Here is a 16,479-nt window from a genome sequence, read left to right as displayed (position 1 = left end):
GGAGATCAGTGGAGAAATAACTCCAGAAAGAATGAAAAGATGGAGCCAAAGCAAAAACAATACCCAGTTGTGGATGTGACTGGTGATAGAAGCAAGGTCCGCTGCTGTAAAGAGCAATATTGCATAGGAACCCAGAATGTTAGGTCCATGAATCAAGGCAAATTGGAAGTGGTCAAACAGGAGATGGCAAGAGTGAATGTCAACATTCTAGGAATCAACAAACTAAGATGGACTGGAATGGGTGAATTTAACTCAGATGACCATTATATCTATTACTGTGGGCAGGAATCCCTTAGAAGAAATGGAGTAGCCATCATGGTCAACAAACGAGTCTGAAATGCAGTACTTGGATGCAATCTCAAAAATGACAGAATGATCTCTGTTCGTTTCCAAGGCAAACCATTCAGTATCACGGTAATCCAAGCCTATGCCCCAACCAGTAACACTGAAGAAGCTGAAGTTGAACAGTTCTATGAAGACCTACAAGACCTTTTAGAACTAACACCCAAAAAAAGATGTCCTTTTCATTACAGGGGACTGGAATGGAAAAATAGGAAGTCAAGAAATACCTGGAGTAACAGGCAAATTTGGCATGAGAGACAGGGAAGTTCATATACCTTTAAATTCATCCCATTTCTTCACCATCACATTCTGGCTGGTTATATTAATAATTTTATAGTTTCTCCAAGTGGATATTTTTATATCTTTAAAGAGTATAAATACTCTTTATAACTTGATTTAACAGCTTTAAAATTTACTGATCTCCCACCTGAGAAAATGTACAGATAATCTCTCTCTCTTACTGCTTCCTAACATTTTATTAAATATGAGTTTATTTATAGGTTTTTGAGGTTGTCAACATTTATATTCTATTTTGTAATAGCATTCTCATAGATGTTGTAATTAGTTCTGTATCTAAAAAGATTTAATGCTCATCATTAATCTTTTCACTTTTAACAGAGACTAGTTTTATAAATAATTATTTCATAATGTCTCTAAGTTGTAACACTTCAGCTTTCCTAAGTAACCGTGTAACTGTAGGACTCTGAATAATGAGTATTCACTACAGAGGACTCTTACTAATACTATTTACTTCAATAAAGTTTTTGGTTTTTTAAAAAACTAGCTATACTTAGTTTTTGAGGGCAAAATTCATAATGTATGGAAGGGTTCACAAGAGAAAACAAATTCCCTTTCTCCCCAGCTACCTACTACCTTTCCCTGAAGACAACCACATTTATCATTCTTCTTCCAGGTATATGCTGAGTTTATACAAGCAAATGTGTATATATACATTTCCCCCATGATTAGTGGCATATTATACTATTCTGTACTTTGTTCACTAGCTTACTTCTTCTTTAAGATCTTCTCTAATAACTTACACCACTCCAATCCTCCCCTCATGCCACCCTGCTGTCTCCCTTTCTCTAAACTTAGGAGAGCTCCTTTGAATAACATGGGCGATGCTTAAAATATGATTTATATTTTTATTTATCTTCTTATTTGTAAAAACACAGCATAAAGATGAAAGCATGAGTTTTAGAATCAAGAAAATCTGAGTTTGAATTAGGTTCTACTTATTATTCATAGGTAACATTAGGCAAATTGCTCAACTTTCTCTCTGAGCCCTTATTTCTCCTCTGTTAGATGGGAACATGTACCTCCAGGTATCGGTCACATGCTTATCACAGGCTACAGAAAGTTAGAACTCATTAAATGTAACCTGACACTACTACCACCACCATCATCTATACTAAGAAGACTGGACTGATCCATTCCTCAGACTGACAGGGATGGCTATAGCATGTGGACCTTAGTTAGCCACAGCAACATGCAGGAAGTTAAGTCATGTGACTCTCACCAGCCTAGGTTACTGAACCCATGGTTTAGATGAGTGGCTATCACTAGTTTGAAAGCAGCTTCTAGGACCCCTGGCCTCGGCCTCTGCCTCTGGTCTCGAGCAGAAGTCAGTGATACTTCATCTCACCAATTATACTTAAAAAGTGTTCCCAAACTCTATCAAGATTGACTGTAACCTCACAACCATATTCCATTCACAACCAGGGAGCAGGGGTTAGGAGATTCATGTCAATGGTCATGTGTTACAGTGGGGACAAGGCACACACAAAGGGTATGTTGTCACTGTTCAGTTGCTAAGTCATATCCAACTTTTCGTGACTCCATGGACTGCCGCGTGCCAGGCTTTCCTGTCCATCACCATCTCCCAGAGTTTGCTCAAACTCACGTCCACTGAGTTGACGATGCCATGCAACCATCTCCTCCTCTGTTGTCCCCTTCTGCTCTTGCCTTCAATCTTTCCCAGCAACAATGAGTTGACTCTTCACATCAGGTGGCCAAACTATTGGAGCTTCAGCTTCAGCGTCAGTCCTTCCAATGACTATTCAGGGTCGATTTCCTTTAGGATTGACTGGGTTGGATCTCTTTGCAGTCCAACGGACTGTTAAGATCTTTTCCAGCACCACAGTTAGAAAGCATCAATTCTTTGGCATTCAGCCTTCTGTACAGTCCAACTCTTACATCCATACATGACTGCTGGAAACACCATAGCTTTGACTATATAGACCTTTGTTGGCAAAGTGATGTCTCTACTTTTTAAAATGTGATCTGGGTTTGTCATAGCTTTCTTTCCTAGGAGTAAGCATCTTTTAATTTCATGGCTGTAGTCACCATCCACAATGATTCTGGAAAATAAAAATTTCCCCCCAAAATAAAATCTGTCACTCCTTCCACTTTTTCCCTTTCTATTTGCCACAATCTTGATTTTTTGAACTGTTGAGTTTAAAGCCAGCTTTTTCATTCTCCTCTTTCACCCTTATCAACAGGCTCTTTAGTTCCTCTTCACTTTTTGCCATTAAAATGGTATCATCTTCATAGCTGAGGTTGTTGATATTTTTTCCCAGTAATCCTGATGTTAGTTTGTGATTCATCCAGCCCGGCATTTAGCATGATGTACAAAAGAGGTATACAATATGTCTAAGATTGTAAATGTCAGGAAGTAAGGCTCAACTGCTGAGCACAGAATCTGCTTCCCGTGTGCTTAACAAGCTGTTTGGGAATCTACTGGTTTTTTGGTTTGGAGACATGAATCCTGCTCTTTTCAAGTATCTGTTAGTGCTCCACAGCAAGTCAGTCAGCCTTACGCAAACACAGCCCATCTGCCTGTGCAGAGTGCTTGAGAGACCTCGGAGGATTCAAAGGCGAGTTTCCTCGGTGGCTTCCTCTGACATTCAGGTGGTCACTTGGTAAGGGCACACTGACTGTTGAATTCCCCAAACCTGGGCCATAGTCCATCCTCCACTCTCAGTCCCTGCTACCTTTTGCCTAGTTTACACCACTGCTCTTTACTAGGTTAGTGCTCATTCTCTCTACTTCCAGGCTTCCTCTAGTACAATTTATTCTTTCTCCTGTAGTCAGAGTAATCTTTCAAAAACATAAATCTGATCAAATCATTTCCCCACTTAACACATTTAAAGCATCCCAATTACTTGCAGGCTGATATCTAAGCTTCTTGGCCAGTCTGACCTATCCGCATGCTGCACTTCTTCAGGGCTCTAGTCACCATCAGGCCTTCTCTCCTGCTGTTTCTTCTGTCTGGAACTATCTTTTCCCTCCTTTCTTTTTTGGAGGGCCAACTCCTACTTCAGGTTGTAGACAATTTAAACAGCACCTCTTCCAGAAGACTTTCCTAATCCCTCAGGACTGGGTTAGAGCAGGTATTGGATAAAGATTTGCTGAAGAGATGAATAAATGAATTAAGTATAATAAAAGGCATGTGCAACCTGACTTCTGAGGCAGTTGCCTAAGCAATTAAGCTGTGGGTACCCACATGCCAAAAATTTTCCCATTTGCAAGTGGGAGCAAGTCTGAGCAAGTACCATGTATCAGATAGCCATTTTAAAAGGTACCTAAGATTATATATACATATTTCGGTGCAAAATTCATTAAGGTATGAAAGGGTTCAGCATAAAGTTCCTTCTCCCCATCTCTGGCACCCGGAACCTGACTTCTCCCTAGAGGCAACCACTAATAAGCAGATTTGGGGTATGTCTCCTTAGATAGTCTATGCATATACAAGTTTACAAGAATATACAAAACCGTATTTTCTTAACAACTTCTTCTACACTTAAAACTTCTCTCCCCTAGGTTTTCAGGTATGGCCTAAATATGGTAATAGCATAAGACTTAGAAATTCAAATGTAGAATATGTCTACTTTTTGTTTATTCTATTCTAAAAAGGCTCCTCACATGCCTTCCTGGTCATAAGCTTTAACATTAAGATGGACCATCTGCAGTCAGAGTGTCAGAGAAGCCTCCTAAGAAATGTGACACTGGTAGTGTCTGTGCTCCCATTCCCATTTAAAAAGGTCACTCTGGAGGCTGCGGGTAGGCAATGAGGACAGTCTGGTGAGCTTACTGCCAGAACCCCATGTCCTGGTGCAGCTACAGGAAGTGGCTGGGGCCTCTGGAAACTAAGTAAGACAAGACTAGGCAGCCAGGCCCAGAATGTGGCACAGTGGGGAAGGAGGCCGGGTTCTAGAAGGGTCAGCACATTCCAGAGAGGGCAGTTATGACAGCCAGCTCCTGCAAGGGTCCATGAAAGTCCCAGGGTGAAGACAAGAATAGCTGTGGTGTATCTTGCAGTGAGGAGCCAGGAAAGGCTGAGAGATCTGCAAAGGCCCTTGGATTCTATTTAGTATCTTCTTGGGCAAAAGAAACTGAAGAGTCAGTCTACTGCAAACATTCCAACCTGAGCAGCATGCACCAGAATCACAAGCACAGGCTTGGCCGCCTGAGAAAAAGCTAAGGTCTGAGTCTCTGACTGACACCTTGCTCAAAGTCCTGTTTGCCCCATGAGTATCATGTAGACAAACCCTGTGGGCTTTGGATTCTAGGTCAGGAATTGGACATAGAAAAGGGGCTTTGCTTTATGGAGAAACAAGCAAAAGGATTATCCCCAGCATTCCTTAGGCCAGCTATGCAAACTGCTACCTGCCAAGAGGAAATGCCATCATTAAGGCAAGGTACAGCAGTTATCTGGAGCACAAGGTGAAGAGGCCATCGTGGGCAGTTTCATCCTGCTTGGGCCATCCTTCTGCTATGCACAAAGGAATGGATACTCTGATTTAATCAATGCCTCATGAGTCTGGGCTGTGAGTGAGCAGGTAGGCTGGCCTGGCCCATTCCCAAGAGTGGAGAAACATCTCTGAGGTCTGTTTGACCATCCCAGTCTGGCTAAAGACTTCCAGCAGCCTAGAAGAATACAAACTTCACTTCATCTATCTATAGATATTTCTTTTTTTTTTTTATAATTTTTTCTTACTAAATTGTAGTATAGAAGATTTACAATATTATACTAGTTTCAGGTGTACAGCACAATGATTCAGTATTTTTACAGATTATACTCCATTGAATGTTATTATACAATAATGGCTATAATTCTTTATCTGATACTATATAAACTTGTTGCTGTTTATACATAGGAGTTTTTAATCTCTTAATCCCATACACATAATTTGTCCCACCACACTTCTGTCTCTCCTTTGGTAACCACCAGTTTGTTTTCTATATCTGTGTAGTTGCTAAGTTGTGTCTGACTCTTTGCGACCCCATGGACTGTAGCCAGCCAGGCTCCCCTATCCATGGGATTTTCCAGGCAAGAATACTGGAGTGGGTTGCCATTTCCTCCACCATATAGATACTTCTAAAAGCAGGTCATGGGAGCAAAATGCCTGCTCTCTGCTTTAAAGCTAGCATTATAATGAGCCGTGCTGGTCGTTTAAGATTGAGATTATTCCCTAATCCTTGGATTTCTGTAATACACATCATTTTGTGGCTGCAATACAGTGCTTTTCTCACTGTAAAATAATCCCTTGTTATAAAAGCAATGAATGAGAGCTTGACTTATGAACAGGAGCAAAAGAGGCAAATGCTCCCTTGGGACATGAAATGTTTGTCTACCAGTGGCAGATTCCACCTCTAAGAGAGGCACTAAATCTCCGAGGAGAAAGAAATACTTGCCCTTATCTCCTGTCTTCCCAGAAGGCTAGTGCTCATGGTGAACCAGGTCGGATTAGTTTATAGGGTCCTCTGTGCCCAGATGTAAGGGGAAGATGTTTACTAAGGCACTATCACTTAACCAGCCCCTTGCACTTCAGAAAACAGCATATGTGGCCTCAAAGGCACCTGTCCATAACTGATCACATCCCTAGCTTTCTTTTTTTTAAGTTCCCTGAACAGGGGTTGAACTTGGGCTGTGGCAGTGAAGGTACCAAGTCCTAACCACTGGACCACCAAGGAATTCCCCCTAGCTTTCTTTATATAAGCACAGAATTGACATATGTTGCCTTTGGAGTTGGAAGGCTGTGTTAATGAAATATGCCTACCAAATGCCAGACAGAACTCATTCTGTCTTGGTTTCAAAGGGCTATCCTCTTGTAATATTGGCCCAGGTTCATGGATGGTAAAGATAGAGCACTTCCCTGTTCTTTGCCAAGGCAGCCTGATCACTTTTCCCACATGCAAAAAAGGGAGAAGGGCACTGAAGGAGAGAGTGTCAAGAAGCCAAGGGGCACTAGGGTGGCAAACATCATGTGATCATGTGATGGATATGGGGCAGACTATAGCCCACACCCTTGGCTTTGATGATGACTTCCAAACATTTATCAAAGGACCTGTGTTTTCTCCTATGTAGTCTATTTCAAGGATATGTACCATCAACTTTCCCAATCTCCCAAGCTAGAAACCTAGAAGTCATTCCAGATACTTCCTGTTTCAGTGTCCCCCATCCAGCCTGTTACCACATCCTGTTGACCCAGCCCCCATAAAATCTCTTTGATCTACCTTGGGTGGACACTGTGGACAGACACAGCCAACCTCCATTCAACTCTGCTTCTAGGGTGCAGAGCCTAAAAAGCAACAGGAGCCTCTAAAAGCTGGACCTGAGACTCCTCAGTGCAGCAGTCGAACACATATATCCTTCTCTCCAGTGACCCGGTCTCCTGCTCTGCACAGCCTCCAGCTCAGCTCTTTCCCAAGACAACAGCTCTGCTAATGCTCTGTCGTCCCCATTCCCTGCAGAATGGCAATGGGATAAGCAGGGCAAAACTGTGCTGGGGACACTGAGTTATTTTCTTCCATCTGATTTCTACTTGCTGGGCTGCTTCAGGAAGCCCAAACCCCAGGTCTTCTGACAACAATAAGCATTTTATCACTACTGTAGGAAATTAAGAATTTAACTCTGGGTCTCCAGCCACTGTAGCTAATCTGACTAAAAAGTGCTACTTCCAGACTGCCAGATGGTAGGACAATGCAAGGTTGAGTGTACAACCTACAAGATGGGTGGATTTTTCTAAATATTATAAAGGAGATGTGGAAAATCTCAGTGTATGTAGCAGAGGGTTAAAGGAGAAGGTTCTACTCGGCCATACTCTGCACTCATGGGCAGGAGAAATGCATAAAAATCTTGCTGATTCGCAGGCTAGGAATACTTATTCAGTCAACTGACATTAGTTGGAAGGGAGGGCAGAGTTAAGCGCAGCTCAAAAGAGGTATTGACATGGCAATTTATTATCACTGAGACGAACTCTTGGAAGAAATCCGCCTATCAAATATGATAACAGCAAAAAATGCCACAGTCTTCCCTGGATCAGTTTTATTTTAGATTTCAGAATGGTAGGTGGGAACATGAAGAAAAGTCTGTTGCATCTAAACAGAATTTGAAAGGCATGCAAGCAGGATGTAGAGCACATTGCTTACCTTGCGAACACTGGTCAAGAAATTTAGGAAAGAGGAATCTATGGAGAGAAGAGAAATATTTAAAACAATTAATCTCAGAATTTTCACTGATTTCTCACAAAATTTTGACTATCACTAACATACAAAATGGCTTACTCAGTGGGGCAACTGGCAGGCAACAGTGAACATTAAGGATAGCCATGGTTATACAAAAGGTATCCATAGTTTTGAACCAGAGTTACCTAAGCCAGAAACCCTAAAAAAGTCCCAACATGGCCAACTCTTGGTGGAATATTGAACAGGAGATCCCTGTTCAACTCCCAAGACTGTAGGAAATGGAGAAAGAGAGATTGGTCTTTTTCTTTTACCCTGAAGAGATACTGACCTGTTAGTATGGGGAACTTTCGAGGGAAAATGAGAAAAATTACATTTGCCTAATTCTGCCAAGGGCCTTCAACAACAAAGTTGCCGTATTTCCTGTTATGTCCACAACTAAATCCGGGTTCCCCTTTAATCTTTTAAAAAAAAGCGTTTGTTTATTTATTTGGCTGTGTCTGGTGTTAGTTGTGTCAGGCGGGATCTTTCATTATGGCATGCAGACTCTCTAGTTGTGGTGTACAGGCTTAAGTGCTCCACAACATGTGGGATCTTAGTTCATGGGTAAGGGGTCAAACCTGCATCCCCTGTATTACAAGGAGGATTTGTAACCACTGGACCACCACAGAAGACTCTGCACCCTGTAACTTTATTCTAAGCTCGAATGGTGAATGAAATGTAGGAAACTGACTGAAATAGATTGAGGGTGACTAATTCAAAGTATGAGTTAACAACCGTAGCTCTGTAGTAAGCTCCAGAGAAAAACGCAATAGTCTCAGTGTTTTAAAACTTCTAAAACACCACAGTGCTCTTCTTGGTGAAGAAAGCCAGTACTAATGAGAACAGCTATCTTTTATCAAAGTCTTTTACCATGGACTGGGCACTGGGCAAGCAGTTCACATACACAGTTTTATTCTCACATCCACCCTGTGCCTTGGGTACTTAAAAGCTGCAAACAGTGGATTCATGGTGGCTAAGCAATGGCACCCTACTCCAGTACTCTTGCCTGGAAAATCCCCTGGACGGAGGAGCCGGGTAGGCTACAGCCCATGGAGTCGCTAAGAGTCGGACATGACTGAGAGACTTCACTTTCACTTTTCCCTTTCATGCACTGGAGAAGGAAATGGCAACCCACTCCAGTATTCTTGCCTGGAGAATCCCAGGGACGGCGGAGCCTGGTGGGCTACCATCTATGGGGTCGCACAGAGTTGGACATGACTGAAGCGACTTAGCAGCAGCAGCAGCAGCAAGCAAGCTAAGCACTTGGCCCAAGGACCTACATGCAGCTAGGAAATGAGAGGGTTTACAAAGGGGCCCAAGTTTGTCTGACAAGATGCTTGCTGAAGTCACCCTCTCAATTGTTGCTTGTCTAGTTGGCAAGTATTAATGCTGTTCAAAACACTTAGGGGAGTTTTTCTCTTGCAATTTCCTTGGTGTTGGCAAATCTTCATCTTTTAATCTGATTTCTAACAATGGTCAGACACACACCATTTGGAACCAAATTTGGTGGATGAGTGAGCCAGTTGGTAAGTACAACTTTGGGCTGTGGATCTAGTTCACCTGCCTGATTCCTTCACAGTTTCTAAAGAATTCCACAGAGGAACCCCGATGTGCTCTGAATAAGGTCAGGAGCCCCAGAACAAAGGGAGAGAGATCCTCACTTGAGTCTCCCAAGAATAGAGCTCACTGACTTCACTGCATTCATAGTCCACTGAAGGGTCAGCTGCAGAGCAAATGTTTTCTTTAAAAAAATTACTTCTTTTTGGCTGTGCTGGGTCTTCATTGCTACGCACAGGCTTTCTTTAGTTGTGGTGAGTAGGGGCTACTCTCTAGTTGCAGTGTGCTGGCTTCTCATTGCAGTGGCTTCTCTTGTTGCACAGCACAGGCTGTAAGGCACTTGGGCTTCAGTAGCTGCGGTGCTCAGGCTTAGTTGCCCCATGGCATGTGGAATCTTTCCAGACCAGGGATTGAACCTGTGTCCTCTGCATTGGCAGGCAGATTCTTAACCACTGGACCACCAGGAAAGTCCACAAATGCAGTCTTAGAAAATGTCTGCCTCCATCATGTGCCTGTAACTTTATTTTTAAAATTTATTTATAATTGGAGAATAGCTGTATTACAATGTTGTGTTGGTTTCTACCATGCATCAACATGAATCAGCCATAGGTATAGACATGACCCCTCCCTCTTGAAGCTCCCTCCCAACTCCCACCCCATCTCACACCTCTAGGCTGTCACAGAGCACTGGGTTGAGCTTCCTGTGTCCTACAGCAAATTCTCACTGGCTATCTATTTTACATATGCTTCAGTGCTACTCTCTCAATTCGTCTCCCTCTCTCCCTCCCTCACTGTGTCCACAAGTCTGTTCTTTATGTCTTTCTCTCTACTGCTGTCCTACAATTAGGTTCATCAATACCATTTTTCTAGATTTCCAATATATGTGTTAATATATGACATTTGTTTGTCTCTTTCTGACTTACTTCACTCTGTATAACAGGCTCTGGGTTCATTCACTTCACTAGGAACTGACTCAAATTCATTCCTTTTTATGGCTGAATAGTATTCCATTGTATCTATGTACCACAACTGCTTTATCCATTCATCTGTCAATGGACATCTAGATTGCTTGCATGACCTGGCTTCTGTAAAGAGCACTGCAATGAACACTGGGGTACATGTGTCTTTTAGAATGGCTTTCTCAGGGTATATGCCCAGTAGTGGGATTGCTGGATGACATGGTAGGTTTTATCCCTAGTTTTTAAAAGAAATTTCCAAACTGTTCTCCATTGTGGCTGTGTCAATTTATATTCCCACCAACAGTGTAAGAGGGTTCCCTTTTCTCCATATCCTCTCCAGCATTTTTTATTGGTAGGTTTTTCGATGATGTTCCTGTGACTTTACAGTATATGCCCTTAAAAGCCCTTCTCAATGTCCTGCTTGCATTCCTGCAGCAGCGCACAGCAATTCATACCAGTAGCATCTGAGACGAAGTTGAGCAATGTTCCTTCTCAATGCATCTTCTACAGTCACAGGTTGGAAACTCATGTTTTAAACCTCTGACAGGTTAGAGGGTCATTAAGCTACTCACTTTAAAGAGCTGCAAAGAAAATACTCAGAACACATGGACTTGCACATTTATGCAACTTCTCATTGAGATATCACTATTTTTAACAATTCTTGTAAAATTACATGAATTTTTTATTATAGTACTTCCTACCCCATATCATGATTGACTGTGTACATGCCATGGATGTGGCATTCAGAAAATTATTTAATTTTTCTGAGAATCAGCTTCCTCACAGTAAGACATGGTAATGATGCTTACCTTAAATGCCTCCCAAAATACTTAAACGGGATTTTGAGGACTGAAAGAGGTAAAGCATCACAATGTCTAAAAAACAGCAGAAAACAAATGCTAGCTCAACTCCTTTCCTTCTATACATATCATCCTCCTTCCTAAACTGTAATATATTTTTTCCTCCTCTTTCTTTTGCATTACAAGGCAGATTCTTAACTGGACCACTAGGAAAGCCCCTAAACTGTAATATTATTGAAGACAGACAATACAAGTATTGGTGAAGACATGGAGAAATGGGAACCCTCATATATTGCTGGTGGGGATGCAAACTGTGCAATGGCTTTGCATAACAGTTTGCAGTTCCTCCAAAGGTTAAATAGTTACTATATGACCCAGCAATTCTACCCAAGAGGACAGAAAACATATGGCCATATTAAAACTTAAACATAAACATTCATAGCAGTATATTTATGATAGCCAAAAGATGTAAAAAACTCTAATGTCCATCAACTGATGAGTGGATAAAAAAGATGTGATATATCCATACAATAGAGTATTTGTCCATAAAAAGGAATGAAATACTGACACATGCCACAGCACAGATGAATCTTGAAAGAAGCCAGGCACAAAAGGCAACATATACGAAAATATCCAGAATAAGCATATCCATAGAAACAGAAAGTAGACTAGTAGCCAGGAATTAGGAAAAAAAAAAATGGGGAGTGACTGAAAGGGACATTTTAAAACAGTGAATTTTATGATACGTGTATTACATTTCAATAAAGCTGTTATACTAAAAGAAGCAATATACACGATACTATAAAATATCAAATGTTTTGCCCATCATCCAACATCTGCCCCCAAGGAACTAGCCATTTCCCAGAAGAAACCACTATTCACAGTTTGGGATGTATTGTTACAGATATTTTCTATGTTTATTCAAATAGACATTTAAAGAATACATATTGTTTTGGTAATTTCCTTTTTTCACTTCACAAAGTATTATGGGCATTTTCCATATCAGTACATAAAAATCTATCTAATTTAAAAAAATGCCTGCATAGTATTCCATTACACATGCTCATTCGCTAAGTTGTGTCTGAATTTTTGTGACCCCATGGGCTATACTCCGACAGGCTCCTCCATCCATGGGATTTTCCAGGCAAGAATACTGGAGTGGGTTGCCATTTCTTTCTCCAAGGGATCTTCCCAACTCAGGGATCAAATCTGCATCTCTTGTGTCTCATGCACTGGTAGGTGGATTCTTTACCACTGTGCCACTTGCTTCCATTAAATAAATATCCTCAAATTGAACCAGTCACTTACTAATGAGCGTTTGGGTTATTTCCATTTGATATTATTAACATTATTGTCTTGAACACTGTAGAGCACATCTATTATATTTCAGACTGCCCATACCTTATAAACACTTTTCCCAGACTTCAACTGAGGAAGCCTGTCCCTCAAGTAAATGGCAGAAAACTGCTTTTCTGGCCTTTCCTGCCATATGGTACAAGCCTATGACCTAAGTTTTACCAACAAGACTCCAAGTGGAAGTGAACACAGTGAGTGAGGGGATGTGTGGGAAGCAGACTCCATTTTCTGGTGGAAGAAGTGACTGAGATAGCCTCAGACAGCCTGAGGGGGAATCTCACTGGGGCAGCCCTATAGGAAGTTTGAGTGTTCCACCTGGATGCCTCATCAATACAGTCTGACCCTCCTAGAGGCTTTGCAAGCTATATTGTCCATTAGTAAATTCCTCCCCAACTAAACATGCTGGAGTGGGCTCTACAATTTAGAATTAAAAATTTTGCGTGAAACAAATACCCCATACATATATATCTTTGCACATTTCTAAAAATATGACTGTATAATAAAATTCTAGCAATGGAATGGCCATATTTGACTCCAAAGAGATTAAATCATTTTACATTCCTATCAACAGTATTGGGGGGAAAAGTATATGAATATACCTATTTTTCTACACTGTTTCAGCATAATAAATCACCCCAAAACTAAGTGGCTTAAAATAATGATGATTTATTATTTCTCATGATTCTGAAGGTTGAATGGGCAGTTGTTTCAGCCTGGGTATAGCTTAGTGGGGGTGATGATTCTTTAAGATGGTCTCACTCACAGGCCCAACAGTGGTCTCAGTCTAGATGGTAGGAATGGATGGCTGGGCCTCTCTCTCCACATGGTCTTCACCCCCCAGCAGCCTCTTCAGTTGGTGGTTCTTAACTCCCAGAAGCAAGGGAGGGCAAGCCCCAAAGTGCAAAATGCTTTTCAAGCCTTGGCTTGTTTCATGCTTCTTGAGGACCCACTGGCCAAAGCCAAGTCACAATGCCTGAGCCAAAATTCAAAGGGTGAAAAGTATATTCAATTTAAGTCCTGATGGGAAGGGCTGCTTTTGCTATGGCCAGAATTTTAATCTACCACAGCTGGCCTTATAGGGATTTCTTTTCTTTTTTTTTGGCCATGACACGTGGCTTGTGGGATTTAAGTTTCCTGACCAGGGATCGAACCCAGGCCACGGGTTTGGCACTTTCACTGCCTGTTTCACTCTGTATAACAGGCTCTAGGTTCATCCACCTCACTAGAAGTGACTCAAATCCATTCCTTTTTATGGCTGAGTAATATTCCATTGTGTATATGTACCACAACTTCTTTATTCAGTCATCTGTTGATGGACATCTACGTTGATTGGATTGCCAGGGAATTCCCGGACTTTTCTTCTTTTTACAAATGTATGGGCTTAACACTGGTCACTTAATCTTTTTACTACTTTTGTCACTTAATAATACTTTAATAAATACATATATGTATCGTGTATCCATTAGCACGTTTTGTTATATTTATTTTTTGGCTGCGCTAGGTCTTTGTGGCTTTTCGTGGACTTTCTCTAGCTGTGGTGAGTGGGGGTTACACTCTTGGTTGTGGTGCGTGGCTTCTCATTGAGGAGCCTTCTCTTGTTGTGGAATATGGGCTCTAAGGCACACAAGCTTCAGTAGTTGCAGCACAAAAGCTCAGCAGTTGCTGCTCGTGGGCTCTAGAGTGCAGCTTCAGTAGTTGTGGCACACAGGATTAGTTACTCTGTGGCATGTGGAATCCCTAGACCAGGGATTGAACCCGTGTCCTCTGCATTGGCAGGCGGATTCTTTTCCACTGCGCCATATAATGGAAGTCCATGTTATATTTACTTTAATAGTTGTATCTTTTAAGTTTTATATCAGATATTAAAGAAATTTACCAACCATTTTTAAAATTTTACAATTAGTAGAGTGGTCTATGTTTTTTTATATGATTACCTTTTTCAATTCATTTTAGACTTTCTTAAGTGAATGTGTGACTGCTTTTTAAATTTTTAATCAGAGGATAAATGCTTTACAATTTCTGCCATATGACAATTGTGAATCACCCATAAGTATACATATTTCCCCTCCTTCTTATCTCTTGAACCTCTCTCCCACCCTAACTCTTTTCTTAATGGAATAAGATTAATGTTATTTAATAATGTTCTAGTCTTTTTTTTTTTGGCCACATCACACAGCATGCAGGACCCTAGTTCCCCAACTAGGGATCGACTGAATCAGTGACCCCTGATTTGATGTGCAATGAGTTGTTTTTTTTTTTTCATTTGTATTTTGGCTGTGCTGGGTCTTTGTTGCTGTGCAGGCTTTTCCCTAGTTGCAATGAGCAGGCTTCTCTTGCTGTGGAGTACAGGCTCTAGAGCACACTGGCTTCAGTAGCTGCAGCATGTGGGCTCAGCAGTTGTGACTCACTGGCTCCAGAGCACAGGCTTAGTTGCCCTGCGGCATGTGAGAGCTTCCTGGATAAGGGATTGAACCAGTGTCTCTAGCACTGGCAAGTGCATTCTTTACCACTGAGCCATGGGGAAGTCCCTGATTGTTTCTATTTGACAGTTTTATTGACATACAATCAGCATACCACAAAATTCACTCGTTCAAAGTGTAAGAATCAATGTTTTTTTTTTTTTAGTAAATTTACGGAGCTGTGCAAACACTGCCACAATTTCATTTTAGGAACATTTTCATTACTACAGGAAGATCCCGCCTTCCCATTTCCCCAGACCTTTAACACCTCTTCCTTGAACTCTTCCCACACCACTCTATTAGTTTCTCTTCTCTTTAACTTTTTCTTGATGGTGTAGAACAGTACTTGTCTAGTTCTTTGCTTATTACTCTCTTTTCCTACCTTTCTATGTTAGTATCTCTGATAGTGTCCAGTCCCATGTTAGACCTCTTTCTGCTTTATTCATTTTGAACTAAAAACTTGAGAAAAAGAAGAGGCATGGATGGTAGAAAAAGTGGCATGTAAGAGTCCACATAGCATTCTAAAGTACAATGGTGATGCTCAGAATTCACTACAATAACCTACCTTAAGGCAGAAGGAAAAATAGCTTTTATTTTTAATGAGAAAGCAGAGCTAATGAGAAGGGAGAATGGTGAAGACATTTCTTAAGACAATTAGGGTAGTGACTTTTAATGTAATTTCTATAAGAAGTGTAAAGATATCAACTTGGGACTCAAACAAGAAGGGAGCTTTTACAGATGAAGATCTAAGGACAGATCAATCAGTTGCCAGGAGATGATAATAACATATGGACTAATCAGAAAACCCACAGGATAATATATCTTGGATACATTCTTAGATATATTCTACTAAAGGCTACAGAGAAAGGAAACTTTGCAGCCTCTGTCTTTGGAATTCTACAGGCAAGAATACTGGAGTGGGTAGCCAGTCCCTTCTCATTCCCTTCTCCAGGGGATCTTCTCCACCCAGGGACTGAACTCGTGTCTCCCACTCTGCAGGTAGATTCTTTACCAACTGAGCCCACCAGGGAAGCCCCAAACAACTCTGTGATGTGTGTGCTGTGCTTAGTTGCTCAGTCATGTCTGACTCTGCAACCCCATGGACTGCAGCCTGCCAGGCTCCTCTGTCCATGGGGATTTTCCAGGCAAGAATACTGGAGTGAGTTGCCACGCCCTCCTCCGGGGGATCTTCCCACCCAGGGATTGCAGGCGGATTTTATATGGACTGAGCCACCAGGGAAGCCCAAGAATACTAGAGTGGGTAGCCTATCCCTTCTCCAGGGTTCTTCCTGACCCAGGAATCGAACTGGGGTCTCCTGCATTGCAGGTGGATTCTTCACCAGCTGAGCTACCAGGGGAGCCCTCCAAACATCTCTACAAAGGAAAAATGTAATGATGAAATAAATACTTCTAGATACCACTGAGGCAATATAAACTATAAAACCCACTCAGAAAGCAATATGGAAATGTGAATATAGAGTAATAAAATTGATCATA

The 16,479-nt window shown here is 41.4% G+C and overlaps 1 protein-coding gene and 1 long non-coding RNA gene across 10 annotated transcripts in view; one reads left to right on the top strand and one right to left on the bottom strand.

Moving 5' to 3' along the window:
- Positions 1-16,479, bottom strand: part of DNAAF9 (dynein axonemal assembly factor 9) — a 171,677-nt gene that overhangs the window by 22,950 nt on the left and 132,248 nt on the right. For all 9 annotated transcript variants that reach the window (XM_081558875.1, XM_081558876.1, XM_081558883.1 and 6 more), the window contains one exon: positions 7,777-7,814. In XM_081558875.1, the coding sequence (XP_081415001.1) occupies positions 7,777-7,814 (38 nt within the window). The remainder of the gene's footprint in view (positions 1-7,776; positions 7,815-16,479) is intronic.
- The window catches only part of LOC145532896 (uncharacterized), a 74,492-nt gene that overhangs the window by 25,976 nt on the left and 32,037 nt on the right, over positions 1-16,479 (top strand). The gene's annotated exons all lie outside the window — the stretch shown is intronic.

Source organism: Giraffa tippelskirchi, chromosome 13 (genome assembly GCF_054371585.1).
Source record: "Giraffa tippelskirchi isolate mGirTip1 chromosome 13, T2T-mGirTip1v1.2.pri, whole genome shotgun sequence".
Taxonomy (NCBI): domain Eukaryota; kingdom Metazoa; phylum Chordata; class Mammalia; order Artiodactyla; family Giraffidae; genus Giraffa; species Giraffa tippelskirchi.
The sequence above is the reverse complement of the archived record's forward strand: the minus strand, read 5'-3'. Positions and strand labels throughout refer to the sequence as shown.